Raw genomic sequence first — 21,152 nt, 5'->3', positions numbered from 1 at the left:
TTATGGAAAATTTTCTGTTTTTCTCATTCCTTCTGTTAATTCTATTAATCGGAATTCTCCTGCATGGAAGAATTGTCACTTCTTACCCATTTTATTTACGTATTTATTCATTCAGGTAATTATGTCAGTATGGGCTCCTGGATGTTTATTTTATTCCAGTACTACAGTTGTTCTGTTGCTCAAGTTGTTCTGTCCTTTCCTCCCTGAGTTTTGAGTGAATTTGTTTGTCAAGGTGAAGACAAACCTGTTGCGGCTGAAGATACGTAGAGACTGATCTATTTCACTTAACCTCTGGCAAAATGGTGTACAATCTAATTAACTTTCCCCTTCTATTTTTTGAATCAGAATTTGCTGCTTACTGGGATGTCTTTTTCTATTACGATCAGACTAGTGAATCTCCAAATTTAGCACACTCAATATTGGATAATACAAAATACGAAACACATTGCTGATAAAGCGAAGTTAGGTTTCATTTGTTTAATGATGAAACTTAGATTTTATGGGCAGCTTTAAAATTCCTCCTGCTGAAACCATCAATTATTGTGATAAATTATTTCACATTATGTCTGTTGTTTTTAGGAAAAGAAGAAATATGAAACCCTTCAGAGGGAAGAGTCCGATGAAGTCTCCCTTCCAAAAACCTCCAGAGAGCAGGAAATCCCTTCTCTAGCCTGTGAATTCAAAGGAGACCATCTGAAGGTGGTAACTGATTCCCAGCTCCAGGATGATGCCAGTGGACAAAATGAGAGTGAAATGTTTGATATACCACTCACCTCCTTAACTATAAGCAATGAAGAGTCCCTGACGTGTAACACAGAGCCCCCAAAGGAAGCGGGAGAGGCCAGACCCTGTGTGGGGGACAGTGCAGTAACGCCAAAGGTCCAGCCTGGAGACAGTGTTGGAACTGTAGTAGAAACCCCCAAGAACTTCACAGAGGTAGAGGAAAATACGTCAGTACAAGATGGACTTTCAGAAAGTGTACCCCAATCTAATTTTTCTTATACTCAGCCAGAAATGGAAAATATACAAGTCAGAGAAACTCAGAATAGTAAAGAAGACAAAGAAGGCCTGGTTTGTTCTTCAGAGGTGCCACAGAATGTTGGCTTGCAGAGTTCTTGCGAAGCCAAACATGTTTTTCAGACACCTAGAGTGAGGAAACTGTATCCCCAGTTGCCAGCTGAAATTGCCAGAGAAGCACCAGCTTTGGTGGCAGTGAAACCCTTGCTTCGTAGTGAACGACTCTACCCAGAACTCCCATCTCAACCAGAACTAGTACCATTTACTAAAGAACAGCTAAAAATCTTGGAGCCTGGTTCATGGCTGGAAAATGTCGAGTCATATTTAGAAGAATTTGACAGCATGGCTCATCAAGACAGGCATGAATTTTATGAGTTGCTTTTGAACTACTCACGATGTAGGAAGCAACTGCTACTGGCCGAAGCTGAGCTGCTTACTCTGACATCTGATTGCCAGAATGCTAAAAGTCGGCTGTGGCAGTTTAAGGAGGAACAAATGTCTGTACAGGTATTTTGATCAGAAGCCTGGGAAATTTGCAGCAGAACTGCATTCCTGGGATGCCGTCCAGGTCTGGAATCTGTTCCTTACACCCACACTGCCCCTGCCTCAGCCTAGAGTAGTAGAGTGCAGGGATCACAAAGTCAAATGCCTGCAGGAGCCAGATGTATAACCTGGAGGAGTGAAGCAGGCTGAGTGGGACAACGGTCACTGGGTCAGCCTGTGCCTGGTGTAGGGGGGACAGCCGCTCTTGAGTTCTAGTCGATGGTTGTTGTGAGATTGTGATGGTTCAGCATTGCCACATCGTATGATTTTCCAAGAAAAACTAGAAATCTAGATTTTTGTGTGAGGAATCCTAATTTGCAAATGTTAGCAACTAATCAGACACATACACACACAGTGTAGGCCAAGCAAATCATGTCTCCAGCTGAAATTCAGCCCATGGGTCATTAGTTTGTGACCTTGGGCATAATGCTACCAACATCTGATGGGTAGAGAGTGTCAAGGTTGAGAAGAAGGCATGAGGAAACTGAAGGTGTTATGATCACTTTGGCCTCCATAGGGTTTTATCTGATGGTCTTCCCCATTGAGTGTGGATGAGGAATCTGAAGGTAGCAACCGATTCCTAGCTCCAGGATGATGCCAGTGGACAAAATGAGAGTGAAACTCACCTTCTGAACTATAAGCAATGGAGCGGCCCTGACGTGTAACATAGAGGCCCCAAAGAAAGGGGAAGACGTCCTCTCAAGGTTGAGAGGGGACGGGGAAAACCATTAGATGCAACCCTGTGGAGGCCAAAGTGATCATAAGCCATTTCATAGTGGCTTAGGAGAGACGGCAAGGAGGAAGAGGTTACTCTTGACTAGTTTAGCAGTGAAGGGAAGCTGGAGGAGATATCGGAGAGAAACGTGATTCCCTTATCCCTAATCCTCATTCATTGGCAGGCCTGTATATCTCTGTAGATAGGAAGGAGGGAAACATTTGGAAATACCGCATTGAAGAAGGGGGGATAGAATCAAGAACACAGCTAGTGGAGTGTGTATTCTCTTGAGTAGAACTACAAAGAATGATGAGGGTAGATCCAGAGATGTTTTAAGGTACCTTGAAGTTTAGGGGATATCACATTGGCTTCATGTTCATAAAATAGAAGGTAAGATCATCAATCATGAGAGTCTTAGGGACAAGTTCTGTTATTTTCTTGCAGCTTTCACTGCTGACTACTACTTTTTTTTTTTTGAGATGGAGTCTAGCTCTGTTGCCCAGGCTGGAGTGCAGTGGCGCAATCTTGGCTCACTGCAACCTCCGCCTCCCAGGTTCAAGCAATTCTCCTGCCTCAGCCTCCTGAGTAGCTGGGATTATAGCGCCACCACCATGCCCAGCTAATTTTTGTATTTTTAGTAGAGATGGGGTTTCACTGTGTTGGCCAGGCTGGTCTTGAACGCCTGACCTCGTGATCCACCTGCCTCAGCCTCCCAAAGTGCTGGGATTACAAGCGTGAGCCACCGCGCCTGGCCCACTGCTGACTACTTGTTAGAGTTACTCTTCCCTTCTCTGAACTTGCGATGTATTTGTGATTGGCTTTATGTTCCTTTGCACCTGATCATATATTTGCTGGTAATGTTCTCTACACAGTAATACGTCTCCTCACCATGATTAGAAGCTCTTTGAAGATGGTACTGAAGCCTATGTATCTTATACTTGCTGCCTGCTTACTTCAAATGGAAAGAGTAACTGGTTTCATATTGTACCTTTTTGTCCTCTGGTAGGGTATCTGTGCAGATCAAGTGAAAGTTTCCAGCTATCATCGCTACCAAAGAGTAGAAATGAATGAAAACGCACTGATGGAGCTAAAGAAGCTATTCGATGCCAAAGCTGAACACCTCCACCAGACCCTGGCCCTTCATTCTTATACTTCTGTGCTCTCAAGGTTGCAAGTGGAGTCTTACATCTATGCATTGCTCAGTAGTTCAGCTGTTCTGAGATCTTTAGTAATTCACCAGCAAGGCCAAGGTGTGTAAGTAATGAAGCTCTCACTCTTTCTTGCATTTTGAAATAAATAAAAAATTGAGGGCTATAGTCTGGTTGAATTGACTATATAGTAATTGGTCTTACAAGATACCATTTGTGCTTGCAGTTTTACCAGGCCTCCCCAAGTGTGGGATTGAGATCGGCATTAATGACATTTCTTGGGAGCATTGCCAGGTCTCCTTTCTCTGTGGCTGTCTTTCTCTGCTTCTGTAGGATGCCAGAAAGCTCACTATCTATCATTAATGTCCTTTGCTGTCCTAGTTAATGTGCTTGTTACCAAGTTGAGTCCAAATATAGTTTTTGATTATAAAAGTAATCATCGGAATACTTCTTCACCCTTTATCTCTTGTGGTTTGTTTGGGCTGCTTTGTTTGTAGGACTGTTTTGTTTAATTTTCCAACAGAGGATTAATAATGTTCTGAATTTTTCATCTTATTTTGGATTTTAAGAAATTAGTCTTTATGACATGAATATTAAGTATGCTTATTGAATTATGCAATTTTTATTTCTGGGGGATACATTAGGGTACTTTAAAGTAAAAGTCCCTCTCCCCTATTTTCTTAACTAATCAAATAACTGGAGGTAGATCAGAGATGTACCGATTTTCAAATAAAAAATAGTGGATTATGGCCAGGTGTGGTGGCTCACACCTGTAATCCCAGCAATTTGGGAAGCTGAGGTGGGCGGATCACTTGAGGTCAGGAATTCAAGACCAGCCTGGCCAACATGGTGAAACCCCTTCTTTACTAAAAATACAAAAACTAGCTGGGCGTGTTGGCGGGCACCAGTAGTCTCAGCTACTCAAGAGGCTGAGGCAGGAGAATGGCATGAACACAGGAGGCGGAGGTTGCAGTGAGTCAAGATCGCACCACTGCACTCCAGTCTGGGCGACAGAGTGAGACTGTCTCAAAAAAAAAAAAAAAAAGGAATTATGATGAGGTTGGTTTTTCCGTTATTTTGAAATACTTCAAAGTTAAACACATTTTGGCTTGTCTGTTTATAAAAATTTAAATATTTTTATGTAACTTTTCTCCTTTTTTTTAATCTGCACTAAATATTTTAAAGATTTTTTATTGTTGTTGGTTTAAATGAAGACACTAAAAATTCCCCCCAAAACACCATTTATGAGAGACTCATTTAATCTCTCTCATTTACAGTGTCTAAGCAGACAGAAAGCATTCCCTCCGATCTGTGTCAACTAAAGGAATGCATTAGTGTCTTATTCATGTTCACCAGGAGGCTTAATGAAGATACTCAGTTTCATGATGATATTCTTCTCTGGCTGCAGAAATTGGTAAGGGGACAAAAATAGACACTGTAGTCTTTGTTTTATTTCTCTCATAATTTAGGAATTATCTGTTATTTCATTACATTTGGTCTTCAACAACTTTTTCAGCTAATTTATTTCATGAGTTTATTAATGACTTTTCTTTGATCATGATACATGGTAATAAGTTATTTATCTAGTGCATTATTAAGCACAAAGTATGTTTCTCTCTGATAAAGATTATGCTGAATGAACTCTGGACTTCAACTTTGAAAGAAATGAAAATGCAGGAAGTATGCTAAATTGAAGACTAGATGTATATTCAGCATATAGGTACAGGTTGAGCGTTCCTAATTCAGAAATCTGAAACGATCCAAAATTCCAAACTTTTTGAGTGCTGATATGATGCCACAAGTGGAAAATTCCACACCTAAGTACTTAATAGAAACTTTGTCTCATGTACAGAATTACAAAAAATTTTGTATAGACCAAACTTCAGGCTCTATGTAAGGTGTATATGAAACAAATGAATATTGTGTTTAGACTTATGTTTCAGCCCCAAATGTATTAGATGTATTAGTCCTTTTTCACGCTGCTGATAAAGACATATCTGAGACTGGGAAGAAAAGGAGGTTTAGTTTGACTTACAGTTCCATATGGCTGAGGAGGTCTCAGAATCATGGCAGAGGACAAAAGGCACTTCGTACACGGTGGTGGCAAGAGAGAATGAGGAAGAAGCAAAAGCAGAAACCCCTGATAAACCCATCAGATCATGTGAGACTTATTCACTATCATGAGAATAGCACGGGAAAGACCGGCCCCCATGATCAGTTACCTCCCACTGGGTCTCTCCCGCAACAAAGAAGAAGAAGAATATTCTATCTTCTTCTGGGAGATAGAATTCAAGTTGATATTTGGGTGGGGACACAGCCAAACCATATCACCAAGATATCTTACGTTTATGCAAATATTCCAGAATCCAAAAATGTCTGAAATCTGAAATGCTTCTGGTCTTGTGCATTTTAGATAAGGTATGGATCAAAAAATTTTCTATATCTCATTCTTTCTGTCTTGTGATATTTAATGTCATGCTTAAAACAGTTTCTTTTAAGAGAAAGAAGACAGGTATAAGGATTTGAAAAACTTAGGAAAGATGTTAGGTGTGTTGTAAGAAGAGGGGTATTTGTTTATTGGTTATGTTTATAGATTAAACTACTTGACTTATATTTATTCACTTGTGGCCAGGAACATTAGTGACTTGTAATTTGCCAGAGAAGTAAAAACTAGATTTGTAGAGAATCTGCTTGTGATTTCATCATAGTACTATAGATTCATAGGCCTCTGGTGTGCCTCTGTGGTAGAAACTAAGCCAGTGAATAGTATGTCTTGTGTCTGATTACTCTTTTGAAAGATTGCATGTATTGAAGCATTGGATAAATGACTTTACTAGACCCCTAGATAAATTATTCTTTTTTAAAAAAATAGTGAGATCATATGACCTTTATTGTTTAGGTGTCCGTGCTACAAAGAGTTGGCTGTCCTGGAGATCACCTCTTCCTTCTAAACCATATTCTTCGATGCCCCGCTGGTGTTAGTAAATGGGCTGTTCCTTTCATCCAGGTATGATGAATGGTTACCTCATTCTGAGGGGTTGGGGGAGAGGTTTTATTAGACATTTTTCCTAAAGAAATTGCTGGAAAAAAAAGACTATTTAAAAAATAGTAATATTTAAAATAAAAATCTTAAAATATATCCAGTATACATTTATAAAAGTCCTTAGGCTGAAACTTGTTGGGCCACCCATAACTGATAGAACTGTACTAAGTTTGCTTGTGGTCTGGCTGGGTAGGTTCAGTCATATTTAACTCTACACAATTTCTGTGCAGGAAGGCTCACCAGGACTTTTTTCCCATGGTACTCAATACAGCTTCCTAAGTCAATCTTTCTCACACCACAGTTGGTACAGGTCAAACAGAAGCCACCACATCTCAAAGTTCTTTAATACTGGCAGAGATCTTAGGTCTGTGGGATCAACTCTTGTATACTTAGGAGTTGACTATGTGGTTTTTAGATTCTCCTCTCTGCTGTTGCCTTTGGGTCATTAAGTTACTCATAGCAACCACTTAGAATGGGCAGGAGCCAAAATGTTTGCCAAGTTCAGCTTCTCCACATCTCCTTTGCTTTAGCATTTCTGGTGGCAAGAAGTCTGAATCTTATTAGGTAGAAGGAGGATTTTTTTGTTTTTGTTTTGTCTCTCTTTGGATTAAAGTAGCAGTAGTGTCCTTCATCCTATGTTGTTACAGATAATTGATGGAAACTGCTCAGCTACCTCTGCTCTTTGAGTACAGCTGACTCAGTGCTGCCAAGTAACCCATGGGCTGTGCTTTACTCTTGTGTATTAGGTACCAGTTTCAGCTTTGTTCTCTTAACAGCAACTTTGGTCAGAACGCTTGTGAACCAAGATTATGGACACTTGGCTTATTTGTTTTCTACAGTGCGCTTTTTGCTTTTCTGATTTCAGATCAAAGTGTTGCATAACCCATCAGGGGTCTTTCATTTTATGCAGTCCCTTGCCCTGCTGATGTCTCCTGTCAAGTAAGTGTGGAAGAGCTTTGTGAAGTAGAGATTGAAATGCTTCTTTCTTCTAAAGGATTGGCTCCTGAAACTGCCTAGATCCAAAGAAGAACAGCTAAGGGAAGTGTTGGCATTCTAGAATTTAACATTGCAGATTTTCTTTGGGTTTGATTCTTGTTTCAAAGTGACTCTTCAACTGCTTATATATAAGCAACTATTTTTATGGGATCCCCGTTTTACTGGGTTTGCCCCTCTTGTCATATATGCTATTGTGAAAGGTGCTACAGACAAAAAAGGTGATCTGTTTCTTGGAAGAAGAGATTTAATGCCAGAAGAGAAATAGCACAGAGAGATTTAAAGTGCTAAATTGTGAAGCTATGCAGTAGAAATGAAGAGAACAAAGAGTTGAATGGAGTAGTCAGAGAGGGTTTCATGGTAAATGAGCTGTGTTTGAAGAATGGATTGGACTGGGCATGGTGGCTCACACCTGTAATCCCAGTACTTTGGGAGGCCAAGGCAGATGGATCACCTGTGGGCAGGAGTTTGCAACCAGCCTGGCCAACATGGTGAAACTCCATCTCTACTAAAAATACAAAAATTAGCCGGGCATGGTGGTGTAATCACCTGTAATCCCAGCTACTTGGGAGGCTGAGGCAGGAGAATCGTTTGAACCTGGGAGGCGGAGATTGCAGTGAGCCGAGATCGTGCCACTGCACTCCAGTGTGGGTGATAGAGCAAAACTCCATCTGAAAAAAAAAAAAAAAGAATGGATTGGATTTCAGTAGGAGAATGGGACAATGGAGAACATGTAGGTGGGAGAACAGTGTGAGCAAAGGCCCCAACACAGGTTAGGATAGCTGTGCAGAGCACAGGTAGATCAGTGTGGCTGAAGCAAAGGTGTGTGCGGGAGCTGGTAATAAAGGTGGGTTGGATTATAGAAGTCCTTGAAATTAAATGAGGAATTTAGATTTGATGCCTTGCTGCCTTGGATACAAGGGCCTGCTCCTGCACATGGTAGATAATGATTTGACTCACAAGTGTTTTTGCATTGATATCTATGTTTTGGCCCTAAACAAGCCTCTCCATTATCTTTTTTCTTTTTTTTTGAGATGGAGTCTCTCTCTTTCGCCAGGCTGGAGTGCAGTAGAACAGTCTCAGCTCACTGCAACCTCCGCCTCCTGGGTTCAAGAGATTCTCCTGCCTCAGCCTCCTGAGTAGCTGGGACTACAGGCATGCGCCACCACACCCAGCTAATTTTTGTATTTTTAGTAGAGACGGGTTTTCACCATGTTGGCCAGGATGGTCTCGATCTCTTGACCTCATGATCCACCCACCTCAGCCTCCCAAACTGCTGTGATTACAGGCACGAGCCGCCGTGCCCAGCCTCCATTCTTTTTTATTCAGTAAGTCATAGTTGCTAAAATAGTTTCCCTGGCAAGACTCTGTGAGCCTGGTTGGAGTTAAGGTCTGTAGCATATGTATTGAGGTCCTGCGTCATGCAGGGAGCTGTGCTAGTATAGCTGCTTTCTGCAATTACTCATCATTACTAATTCAGAATGGTTGCATTTGCCACCAAAATTAGTGCAGTTTTAGTAGCCTTGGTTTTTGGCCAGTTCTTATTCACTAATTTAAACCATTTGAAGATTGGGTTGATGTGTGGCTCCTCTTCAGGGTGAGTAGATAATCCAGAATGCACTCACATGGGCCTTCGTCTAAGTGATGGGAGTGATTATTCTTGTCCTTTAGAAATCGAGCTGAGTTTATGTGCCACATGAAGCCCAGCGAGCGGAAGCCATCCTCCTCAGGGCCTGGGTCTGGGACCTGGACGCTAGTAGACGAAGGAGGAGAAGAGGTAACTTTGTCATGTCTGCATTATTTTGATGAATTATTGTGCCCTCTTCTTATGCACCAGGTATTGTTCTAAGCACTTTTCACATAATATCTCATTTAATTCTCCCAGCAACCCCATGAGGTAAAGACTTATGATTCCTATTTTATAGATGAGGAAACTGAGGTGCAGGGCTGTGAAGTACCTTCTCTCAAACCATAGGGTCATTAAATGCGGAGCCTTTAGAGCCTGGGCTTTGAGCCAGTGTGCTGTGTTGCACCCCTTCTCTAGAATATCATTCTGTTCAGCTCGGAGAATTTGGCACTTGGAAATTAAAGTCATATTACATAAGATGTATATTAGGAGTTTCTTTATGTAATAACAAGTTTCTGTGGTTGGAGCCTTACCTACAGATGGTGAATCTGAGTAATAAAGAGCTGGAGCTTAGCAGGGTTTTCCCTTAACTCATAAACTTCTTATCCGGAAATTCTCATTTGAAAGGTAGAAGATGGTTTTCCATTTTTAGTGATAATTTAATGATCGAAATCCAGCTTCTCAAGATCACCCTTGTTAATTTTCCTTTCTACTATACCCATCGTGAGTATATTTGTAAGCAGTTTTGTTCTGCTGCTAATGGTCAGTTCTAGTCCTTTGTTTTGTTCTGAATCTTGATTTGATATTCTAGGATGTTCAGTGACCGATTTGTTATAATCCCTCTCTTAAAAGGAGGTGAGGCCAGGCACGGTGGCTCACACCTGTAATCCCAGCACTTTGGGAGGCTGAGGCAGGATCACGAGGTCAGGAGATTGAGACAATCCTGGCTAACATGGTGAAACCTCATCTCTACTAAAAATACAAAAAATTAGCCAGGCGTGGTGGCGGGCGCCTGTAGTCCCAGCTACTTGGGAGGCTGAGGCAGGAGAATGGTGTGAACCTGGGAGGCGGAGCTTGTAGTGAGCCGAAATTGCGCCACTGGGCTGCGCCCAGCCTGGGTGACAGAGCAAGACTCCGTCTCAAAAAAAAAAAAAAAGGAGATGAAAGTGTTCAGCCAACAGTTTTCAGAATGACAGCCATGGCAGCTGTGGGATCGTGTCTGTGTATTTCCCAGAGTGCTCATTCAGAAGTGGGGAGTACCCGTCACAGTCGTTTTTCTCTTCCTGAGACTTGCAGGAGGAGGTGGTCAGGTGGTGGTAAATGACGTGGACGTGCAAGCGTCTTTGCTAGAAACTGAGGAATCATTCTGAAGCAAGCTTCTCAGGAACCAGTACAGATTGGTCTTTTAAAGATTGCAGTGGAGCAGTATGTTTTTTTTAGAGTGGTCTTTCTTGAGGGAGAAATCTTTTCTTCTGGTAGGTTTCCTGCATTTAATCCCAGACGGATAATGATTAAGGAGCATTATAATTACTTGTAATGATTAGGCATTATAAATACTTCCAGTCAAAATATTTGATTAATTATCTCACCCTGCATTGGTGCCTGGCTCCAGTTTAGCACTCCCTAAATATTCAGCGAATTCAAGAACTGGGGGATAGATGAGAAAGTTGGGAGTGCCATGGCCTCAGAAAAGGCTGTGGGGAGGAAGGCACTCTGAATTACCCACATCAGTGGTTTCTTGATACTAGCTATATACTAGAATCACCTGGGCAACTTGCAAACCTTGCCCAGGCCCACACCCAGACATCCAAATAGTTAAAAGCCTACCTGGTTGTTAAATGTACAGCTGAGTTGAGAATAGCTAAGTTGAGAACTGCCTTAAGTAGAGTTTCTGAAACGCTTGTTTGTTAGACATTTTAGACACATAATAAGACTGTAAAAATTGAGTGGCTTAAGGAAATTTTGAATGATTTGCATTAGTCCCTTGTGGAAATTGAGGTGATACATTCTATTCTTCAGGTTCTCAGGATCTTTTTACTTCCTTCCCTTTTTAACGTAGCATATCTTAGGACATGAATCAACTTGGTTTCTAAGGTGACTTTAGTGCTCTGTGTCAAACAAAAAGACCACAAAGATTTCCTCTATTTAATCTTTGTGTATGACCACTGTTATTTTTATACGGCTTTTGGCAGCACTGATTGACAACAGAACTTTAGTCATCTGTAGCAAATGTCAATTGCTTCCTCTTAAGTCTGTCGAATACTACATAGACCTTGATTTTGGGAGAAGAGAATTGCAGCTAACATAACTTGAACTCTCATCTATGGTTCTTGTTTTTTTTTGAGATGGAAGCTCATTCTGTCACCCAGGCTGGAGTGCAATAGTGTGATCTTGGTTCACTGCAACCTCTGCCTCCCAGGTTCAAATGATTCTCATGCCTTGGCCTCCCGAGTTGTTGGGATTACAGGTGCACGCCACCATGTCTGGCTAATTTTTGTATTTTTAGTAGAGATGGGGTTTCACCATGTTGCCCAGGCTGCTCTTGGACTCCTGACCTCAGGTGATCTGCCTGCCTCGGCCTTCCAAAGTGCTGGGATTACAGGCATGAGCCACCGTGCCCAGCCCATCTGTGGTTCTTTAATTGATGTTATCAAAGCACCGATCCCTATAGTAAGGTCCTCACTCTAGAGGATTTCTTTTTTTCTATTTTCTTTGGGATGGACATTTAATGAGAGCAGTTTCATCACTGACCATGACCCAGATACATATAAAATTGTGCTTGCAATTTCAGGGGATTTACTGTGGAACTATCTCTGGAACTGAGACTATAAATTTCTGTCCTGGAGAAAAGGTCCATGAAGACTCATGAGGATATCACATGTATACCATTGAGACCTGTGATAATTTACCTCCTGTAACTCTGGATCATAGTGTGATCTGATCAAATCAGCTGACATGACTTTTTATCTTTTCCCTTAGGATGAAGACCCTGAGACCAGTTGGATTCTCCTTAATGAAGATGATTTGGTTACCCTTTTAGCACAGTTCCCCTTTCATGAACTCTTTCAACATCTTCTTGGGTTTAAAGTAAAAGGTAGACTCATTTCTCTTATCATGTGTAAAATGGGGTAGTGGCAAATGCAAACACAGAAACTCTGCATCGAGTCTTTTTTTTTATTTTGAGATGGAGTCTTGCCCTGTTGCCCAGGCTGGAGTGCAGTGGTGCGATCTCGGCTCACTGCAAGCTCTGCCTCCCAGGTTCATGCCGTTCTCCTGCATCAGTCTCCCGAGTAGCTGGGACTACAGGCACCCTCCACCATGCCCGGCTAATTTTTTTTTTTTTTTTTTTTTTGAGACAGAGTCTCGCTCTGTCGCCCAGGCTAGAGTGCAGTGCCCGGATCTCAGCTCACTGCAAGCTCTGCCCCCTGGGTTCACGCCATTCTCCCGCCTCAGCCTCCCGAGTAGCTGGGACTACAGGCGCCGCCACCTCGCCCGGCTAGTTTTTTGTATTTTTTAGTAGAGACAGGGTTTCACCTTGTTTTTTTTTTGAGACGGAGTCTCACGCTGTCGCCCAGGTTGGAGTGCAGTGGCGCAATCTCGGCTCACTGCAAGCTCCGCCTCCTGGGTTCACGCCATTCTCCTGCCTCAGCCTCCTGAGTAGCTGGGACTACAGGCGCCCGCCACCGCGCTCGGCTAATTTTTTGTATTTTTAGTAGAGACGGGGTTTCACTGTGGTCTCGATCTCCTGACCTTGTGATCCGCCCGCCTCGGCCTCCCAAAGTGCTGGGATTACAGGCGTGAGCCACCGCGCCCGGCCGGTTTCACCATGTTAGCCAGGATGTTCTCGATCTCCTGACCTCGTGATCCACCCATCTCGGCCTCCCGAAGTACTGGGATTACAGGCGTGAGCCACTGTCCCCGGCCTAATTTTTTGTATTTTTAGTAGAGATGGGGTTTCACCATGTTAGCCAGGATGGTCTTGATCTCCTGACTTCATGATCTGCCTGCCTTGGCCTCCCAAAGTGCTGGGATTATAGGTGTGAGCCACTGCACCCAGCTTGAGTCTTACTTCTTGTGTAGGCTCCAACTCAGGTTTCTTGTGCCTAGCTGTTGTAGGCTTCTCTTGTGCTTGTAATTTCCCACTTGGTGCTTAAATGTGAGAAAGCTAACTAGCCTGCACATTGCCCAGCTTAAATTGTTTTTAATTTGGCACATTGTCTCAAGTTTTTTCCCATTTCATGTTGATATGGGAGCCAGAGTAATGAGATTGTCAGTTCTTCTCCATCGTGGCTTTGAGTCCTCGTTAAATATGTGTACAACTGTTTCCGTTCGTGTTTTTTCATAGTAATTGTGATTTTTTTCTTTCATCTGATTAACTTCTAGGTGATTATTTACCTGAAACAACAAGACCTCAAGAGATGATGAAAATTTTTGCCTTTGCCAACTCGCTAGTGGAACTTCTGGCTGTGGGGTTAGAAACCTTTAATAGAGCACGCTATAGGCAGTTTGTGAAGCGAATTGGTTATATGATCAGGTAATACTGCCATTGGTCCATTCTTCTCTGTTCCTTTTACCCTGGTCAGACACAGATACTGCATAATTGGGATGATGGACATTTTAGTTGTAAACCTCAGGTCTTATTTCTTGTGAAAGTTAAGATTTTTTCACCATCTATAAGATGGGAATTTCATAAGTGCTTCCAGTCAGCATATTTCGTTAATTATCTCAAATTTAACTGGCTTGCTAGATGATTGTTCTTGGAGTCGAGATCCCCAAAGCTGTTGCTGGGTTGAAGTCTGGGTGAGAGAGAAGGCATCTAGGAAAATGCAGGCTCTTACTGCTTCAAGTGTCTTAATAAATTTAGAGAATATGTACTGCTTTTCTTTGAATTAATTTTATACTCTTTTTTTCTGCTTTATTAATTTTAATTGTCTTTACTGGATCATTTCTTACAGCATATACACATGCTGTTATTCAACTTCCTTCCCCGCCCAAAAGAAACTCCATAAAACTATCAAAACTTCTCTGCCTCCTTACTTTTGCTTCCAAAACAAAATTACTTTTAATTCATTTATTTTATCTTATTTTTTTTTTTTTTTTTTTGAGACTAGTCTCACTCTTTCACCCAGGCTGGAGTGCAGTGGCACGATCTCGGCTCACTGCAACCTGTGCCTCCTGGGTTCAAGCAATTCTTGTGCCTCAGCCTCCTGAGTAGCTGGGATTACAGGTGCGCACCACCACACCCGGCTAATTTTTGTATTTTTAGTAGAGACGGGGTTTCACCACATTGCCCAGGCTGGTCTCAAACTCCTGGGCTTAAGCGTTCTGTCCGTCTTGGCCTCCCAAAGTGCTGGGATTACAGGTGTGAGCCACCGTACCTGGCCTAATTCACTTATTTTAGATATGTATCTATTAGCTTTATTAATCAGTCAAATGGTTATAGGATGCCCTGAAAGGGTGGGGGTCCCTTCTTTTTTTTTTGAGACGGGGTCTCACTCTGTCACCCAGGCTGGAGTGCAGTGGTGTGATCTTGGCTCACTGCAACCTCTTCCTGAGGTTAAAGCCATTCTCCCACCTCAGCCTCCTGAATAGCTGGGACTATTGGTGTGTGCCACCATCCCCAGCTAATTTTTTGTGTTTTTAGTAGAGATGGGGTTTCACCATGTTGGCTAGGCGGGTCTCCAACTCCTGACCTCAAGTGATCCGCCCGTCCTGGCCTCCCAGAGTGCTGAGATTACAGGCATGAGCCACTGTGCCCGGCCTGGGGGTCCTTTCTGAGATCTAGAGAAAGCCTTGAGTATAGAGTTAGGAGAATGAGATAGTGGGAGGGAGGATGACTGGTGACTTGGAGATAAATTTGTTAAAAGCTAAAAGCCCATCTACCTGTTATTAACAGAAGTCCATCCAGACATCTGTTTTCTGATTCTGCTTAATAAATAAGACCATAAATAAAATTGGTCCATGAGCTCACATACAGATATAGGATTGTGTGCTTACTGTATGCCAGGACTGTGATTTCTTATTTTATTTTCTCAGTAACTCTATAGGAAGGACATTGGTATCATTACTGTTTTAAGATCACTGTTTACATTATTGTGTAAATAACAGCTGTAGTATATTATGATTATTCTTTCTTTGTTTTTCTTTCCATCTGCTTACTTTTCTGTGACTCTAGTGCAGATTCGTCTCATACCTTCTAATTGCAGAACAATTTCCCATAAGGTCTCATTCTTCAGATCGCCTGTTAGTTCCCATTTTATTCCTCCATCCTCACTTGAACTTGCTTTTCCTCCCATCACTACCCAAACAGCTCCTACAGATGAAGATCTCTAATGAACCTTGTACTCCTGATCCACTGGCCAGTTCTGGGTCTCTTCATCCTACTTGGCATCTCTCACGTAGGTCACATAGCAGCCTTTCTTGTAGTTAATTGATAATTTTATCCTTAAAACATTTTCTTTGCTTGGCTTCCAGGATACCACATTCTCCTGATTTCTCCACCATTTCACTGACAGTTCCTTTTCTGCCTCCTTGGTTGTTTCATTCTCACTTCCAGACTTCTTAATGTTAGAGTGTCTCAGGTCTCAGTCCCTGAACCTCTTCTCTTTATCTACTCTTGCTTCTTCAGATGTCATTCATTCTTCTTTAAATATCTAAACACTGTTACAATTCTCAGAGTTATATTTCCAGCCCATACCTCTCTCATAAACATATTGTATATTCAGCTACCAACTCAGCACCTCCACTTGGATGACTCATTAACATTGTAATGTAATGTTCTCAAAGTGAACTCACTCTCCCCACCTCCCAAACTACTCCTCCCAGTTTCATTAAGTAGCAACTCTATTCTAGTTTCTCAAGCCATAAAACCTGGTGGCACCCGTGGCTTTTCTTTCTTTTATACCCTGCATTCAATCTAACTGCAAATTTTATCATCTCCACCATTGAAATACCATCTTTTATCAAATCTGAGATGCCACCAATTTTTTTTTTAAGATATATTTTATATGCCACTAACATAGGGAAAATGCTGCCAAATTATGGCATCACATCATTAACATTAACATGGATTCTGACGTTCTAATTGCAGAGAGATTAGTGTGAAAGACATGCATTCTTTTGAATCAGTGAAACATGCTGTCTCCAGAATCTAGCTGCTTCTTAACCACCTTCACTGCTAGCACCCCATTTCGTTCCTAGACCTCCTGACTTACCTTCCTGCTTCTGACTTTGCCCACTGCCCGCTTCTGCCCTTTCCCCACCTCAGTGTATTTTTAAACAGCCAGTGTTGCTTATGAATTGTGAGTCAGCCCATTGTCTGCCCAGGACCCTACAGTGCTCCCTGCTGCACTCAGGGAAAAAGCCAAAGTCCTCACAGTGGCCTGCAGGGTGCCTCACGATCTGGTTTCCTGCCACTTTTCTGATTTCATCTCCAGCCAGTCTCCCTCTTAGCACACTGGCCTCCTTGCTGTTCCTAATCATACCTGATACCCCTCGAAGCTTTTGCATTGGCTGTTTCTTCTATGTGGACACTCTTCTCATAGACACTCTTGTGATTCCTCACTGTTTTCCAGGCATTATCACATGTCCCTCTTCAGTAAGGCCTCTCATGCTCCCAACCCACCTCCTTACCCTGCGTACCCCTTCATCGCCAGATATACTTTATTCCCTTCTCTGGCTTTTTCTCAGTGCCACTTACAGCCATGTGGCAGACTATATGTGACTTTATTTTATTTGTTGTCTCTTTGCCCTTCACTAAATGTAAGCTCTATGAAGGTAGGATTTTCTTTTCCCCATTTCATTACTTTCAGAACCTGGGCAGTAGTAGGTGGATAGTAGGTGCTCAATACATATGTGTTGAATAAATGAATGTTGTAAAGGTAATATAAAGGTGCAGATATTGAGCTAATGAAAAGTACTGTATTATCTTTCCTCATGCTCAGAATGACCGTTGGTTATGTAAGTGACCACTGGGCACAGTATATGAGCCATAACCAAGGCTCAGGATTGGCCCAACAGCCCTACTCTATGGAGAAACTACAGGTTGAATTTGATGAGCTGTTTTTGAGGGCTGTCCTACATGTGCTGAAGGCCAAAAGGTAAGTAAGACATATGATATTTGGTGAGAAGTAACTTCCTCACTGGTAAGAACCAGTTGAGTGAAAGCCACTTAAGTAGGTCTTTTATAATAGTTTCTTAGTGTATTTCATCTGTTTCTTATCGAGGGCAAATTCTTGGGCCTTAGTTTCCTTATCTATAGTACCCCTCTGTTGGCTGAAATGGTCTCTCTCTCTCAATTTCGTTCTGTTGTAAGATAACACTATTCCGGTGTCTCAGTTTTTTGCCACCCTGAACTTTTGGGGCAGCCTTGAGCAGGGGAAAACAGGATAGATTGTATCTGTCACATACCCACTGCGGTGCCTGCAGGGAGAAGCGGTAGGTGCACAGCATGTGGTGCAAATGATTTGCTGATTTTATTGTTCAAGTTGCCCTCCTGTAAGGGTTTTAAGGTCTGGGAATGTCATGGATCTTGGTTCCCTATCTTAGCTTTGTAAATACTGTTTTTGGATCATGCTGTCTGTGCCACTGCTTGTAGCCTAGGACCTGTTTGAGGCATAGGCAGGGGCACAGCTGCACATCCCGTGCTCTCTTCCCTGAGCCACTGGCCCAGTTGAGGAGCGGGCTCTGCTGCAGAATTATGCCCTCCACTAGGAGATGCGGGCCTGCCTCCACCCCTGCCCAGCTCTACTTATGAACTACTGGCTCTCCCCTATTTTGGCCCTCTCCTGAGCTAGCTGTCTACACTTCCTCTTGCTATGTGACTCTTAGCCTCAGCCCCCGATTTATTCTGTGTTGTATAGTAAGTTTGAGTCTTGATCTGCCATTTACTGTTACCCTGGGAAAGTCACTTAATATTTGTGGTCTCACTTTCTTCATTTATAAAATGGAGATGGTGATAATGATATTACTGTGCCATTAACCTCGTGGATATGTGATGAGGGTGAATTGTGGTAATATGAGGAAATACATTTTAAACCACAAAGGACTTTTCAAATGTAAGTGGGGGTTGTTCTTGTATGGTTTCATATGGAGAATAGAATAATCTAGAGACTTAGAGAAAGATCAGGAGTTCTTAGCTAAGTATTAACCACTTTTAGACACTGTGAAGGTGTAAGTCTAACTTAAATAGAACTTGGGTATAGAAATTTATCTTTTTTTTTTTTTTTTTTTTGTGATGGGGTCTCACTTTGTTGCCCAGGCTGGAGTAGCATGATCTTGGCTCACTGCAACCTCTGCATCCCAGGTTCAAGCGACTTTTCCACCTCAGCCTCCCAAGTAGTTGGGATTACGGGCACTTGCCACCATGCCCGGCTAATTTTTTTGTGTTTTTAGTAGAGATGGGGTTTCACCATGTTGGCCAGGTTGGTCTTGAACTCCTGACCTCAAGTGATCTGCCCAGTTCATCCTCCCAAAGTGCTGCGATTACGGATATGAGCCACCGCACCTGGCCTTATCTTTAGATTACTCCTGTTACACATATACCATAAATTTTGTGATCTCATGAGATGCACCAAATCCTGTTCAGGATTGTCAGGGCAGCAGTGCAGTAGCACCTGCCCACTGACACCAGCCTGGTACATGGGAGGAGTCTTCCTTCTCTGATCTGTCACTTATTTTTGTGCTTGCTTAGCGGAGAGGCAAAGCTGTCATCCTACTTACTGGGGCCTATATATTGAGCTGTGAACCCTTCCTGTAACATTGTGTATATAATTCACAAAGATAATTGTTTTAAAATGTTGACAGCTATTGTTCTTAAGTTTATTTTAGGAAACAAATTATATGAGAACCAGATATTTAAAGCCATGAAATTTAAATTTATTTGGCACTCAAATGGAAATTTCTGGCAATAGCTATCCCTTCAACCTAAAACAAAACTAAACTATACTAAAAGACAGACAACAGAAATAGAAGTCAGGACTGGGTGTGGTGGCTCACACCTGTAATCCCAGTACTTTGGGAGGCTGGGGTGGGTGGATCACCTGAGGTCAGGAGTTTGAGACCAGCCTGGCCAACATGGTGAAACCCCATCTCTACTAAAAATACAAGAATTAGCCAGGCGTGGTGGCAGGAGCCTGTAGTCCCAGCTACTCAAGAGGCTGAGGCAAAAGAATCACTTGAACCTGGGAGGTGGAGGTTGCGTTGAGCTGAGATTGCACCATTGCATTCCAGCCTAGGCAGCAGAGCAAGACTCTGTCTCAAAATATATATATATGTACATATATATAAATACCTGTATAAATATATACGTGTGTGTGTATATATATGTGTATGTATATATGCCAGACTTCCTGAATGTCTGCCATATAGGGAATTTTATAGCCTGAAATACACCCTGTTTGTGATTTTACTTTTAAGTCCTCTACAATTTTCCTTCTTTGTTTTGGGGTTATAAAACAGCATCAAGTCCCATGTGAAGTGTTAGGATAGTTAATTAATAAGATAGAAACCTGGCCCACCTGACCTTAGAGAAGTTTCTTAATCTCTTAGTCAGGAGTCTAGCTGGCTTTTCCAGAGTCCAGGTGAGTGTGGGTTTGAGCCACCAGTTGCCTGTTTAGGTTCGTAGATGTGGATTAGGCATAATACACTTTCATTTTTTAAAAATTTGGTTTATTTGTGATTAGATAATTTGTATTAGGATAATTTGTAGTAGTTGTGCCTCCTATTTTTTTAAGTTTCTTTTTTTTTTTTAAATTTAATAGCAGGTAAGTTGCTATACATTCCTTAGCAGATTTCTTTTTTCTTTTTTTTGAAATGGAGTCTCACTGTGTTGCCCAAGATGGAGTGTAACCTATGCTTCCCGGGTTCAAGCAATTCTCCTGCCTCAGCATTCTGAGTAGCTGAGACTGTAGGCGCGCACCACTGTGCCCAGCTAAGTTTTATATTTTTAGTAGAGATGGGGTTTCACTACGTTGGCCAGGATGGTCTCGAACTCCTGACCTCAAGTGATCTGCCCGCCTCAGCCTCCCAAAGTGTTAGGATTACAGGCATGAGCCACTGCACCCGGCCATTCCTTAGCAGATTCTGACTTGGGGCATGGCCACCATCCTGATACAAGTTTTTTTTTTTTTTTAGTTATGGTAACATTCACGTACAATTTTAATAAGCATCTATCTATTGAATGCTGATTGTTTTTGAGATACTGGTTTAGATAGCAGATAATTAAAATACAGGGTTCTAGTTATAAACTGGTTTATATAAAAATGAACAAGACCTGGTTTCTGCTCTCAAATTGCGGTTAGGTTAGTATGTTATATGTAATTTACAGTACCTTGAGGTGTTTCTCACGTTGTGTTTTAAGAATCACTTGAGTCTGAGTCACCAAGGGTGGCTATAAAAGGTGCAAATTCTTGTGCCCCAGCTCTGACCTACAAAATCATGGTCTTTATAGGTGAGGCTTGGGAATCTGCATTTTCCACAAAGTCTCCAGGTGGTTTTTCTGCCACTATAGTGTGAGGCTTACTGGCAAAAGGTATGATGATGGCAAAGTCAGGTATTGATGGAGTTCTGTAATAGCACAGAGGAGGAAGTCCAAGGAGGGCTTGACCCATGGAAGCAGCCAGCCTGGAGGTGTGGGGTCTCTCCAGGCTTGGTGGAATGCAGTAGTAACTGAAGGAAGGCAGAGAGGGCTCTGGTTGGAAATACGGGTCAGAGCCATCCTGTGGAAGCCTTTGAGTGTGGGCTGAGGAGTTTGAACTTTGTTCAGTGCTCAGAGAGGAGTCACTGGATGGATTTAGATTTTCCTCTCACCCACTACACATGTGTCTGTGTGCATATGTGTACCTGTATGTGTGCTCAGACACGCACATCCACAGCTGGCCTCTCTGCCACCCACTACTGTCTGTGCCTTAGTAGCCTGTGTGAGTTGGTGCTAATATCCATAATGATAATAATTATTATTTTTGAGATGGAGTTTCACTCTTGTTGCCCCGACTGGAGTGCAATGGTGTGATCTTGGCTCACTGCAATCTCTACCTCCTGGGTTCAAGTGATTCTCCTGCCTCAGCC

The 21,152-nt window shown here is 42.3% G+C and overlaps 1 protein-coding gene and 1 long non-coding RNA gene across 4 annotated transcripts in view; one reads left to right on the top strand and one right to left on the bottom strand.

The window, feature by feature from the left end:
- EPG5 (ectopic P-granules autophagy protein 5 homolog) overlaps window positions 1–21,152 on the top strand; it is a 124,893-nt gene that overhangs the window by 11,133 nt on the left and 92,608 nt on the right. For all 3 annotated transcript variants that reach the window (XM_031658803.1, XM_031658804.1, XM_031658805.1), the window contains exons 2-10: window positions 580–1,524; window positions 3,282–3,525; window positions 4,701–4,837; window positions 6,323–6,430; window positions 7,332–7,405; window positions 9,131–9,236; window positions 12,066–12,180; window positions 13,470–13,620; window positions 17,030–17,185. In XM_031658803.1, the coding sequence (XP_031514663.1) occupies window positions 580–1,524; window positions 3,282–3,525; window positions 4,701–4,837; window positions 6,323–6,430; window positions 7,332–7,405; window positions 9,131–9,236; window positions 12,066–12,180; window positions 13,470–13,620; window positions 17,030–17,185 (2,036 nt within the window). The remainder of the gene's footprint in view (window positions 1–579; window positions 1,525–3,281; window positions 3,526–4,700; window positions 4,838–6,322; window positions 6,431–7,331; window positions 7,406–9,130; window positions 9,237–12,065; window positions 12,181–13,469; window positions 13,621–17,029; window positions 17,186–21,152) is intronic.
- LOC116271475 overlaps window positions 6,398–21,152 on the bottom strand; it is a 74,064-nt gene continuing 59,309 nt past the window's right edge. The window contains exon 5 of the long non-coding RNA XR_004180064.1: window positions 6,398–6,453. This is a non-coding gene — a long non-coding RNA (uncharacterized LOC116271475). The remainder of the gene's footprint in view (window positions 6,454–21,152) is intronic.

The sequence above is a fragment of the Papio anubis genome, chromosome 19, assembly GCF_008728515.1.
Source record: "Papio anubis isolate 15944 chromosome 19, Panubis1.0, whole genome shotgun sequence".
In the NCBI taxonomy this organism is placed as follows: Eukaryota; Metazoa; Chordata; class Mammalia; order Primates; family Cercopithecidae; genus Papio; species Papio anubis.
Note: the sequence above shows the minus strand (reverse complement) of the source record. Positions and strands in the feature narration are given on the sequence as shown.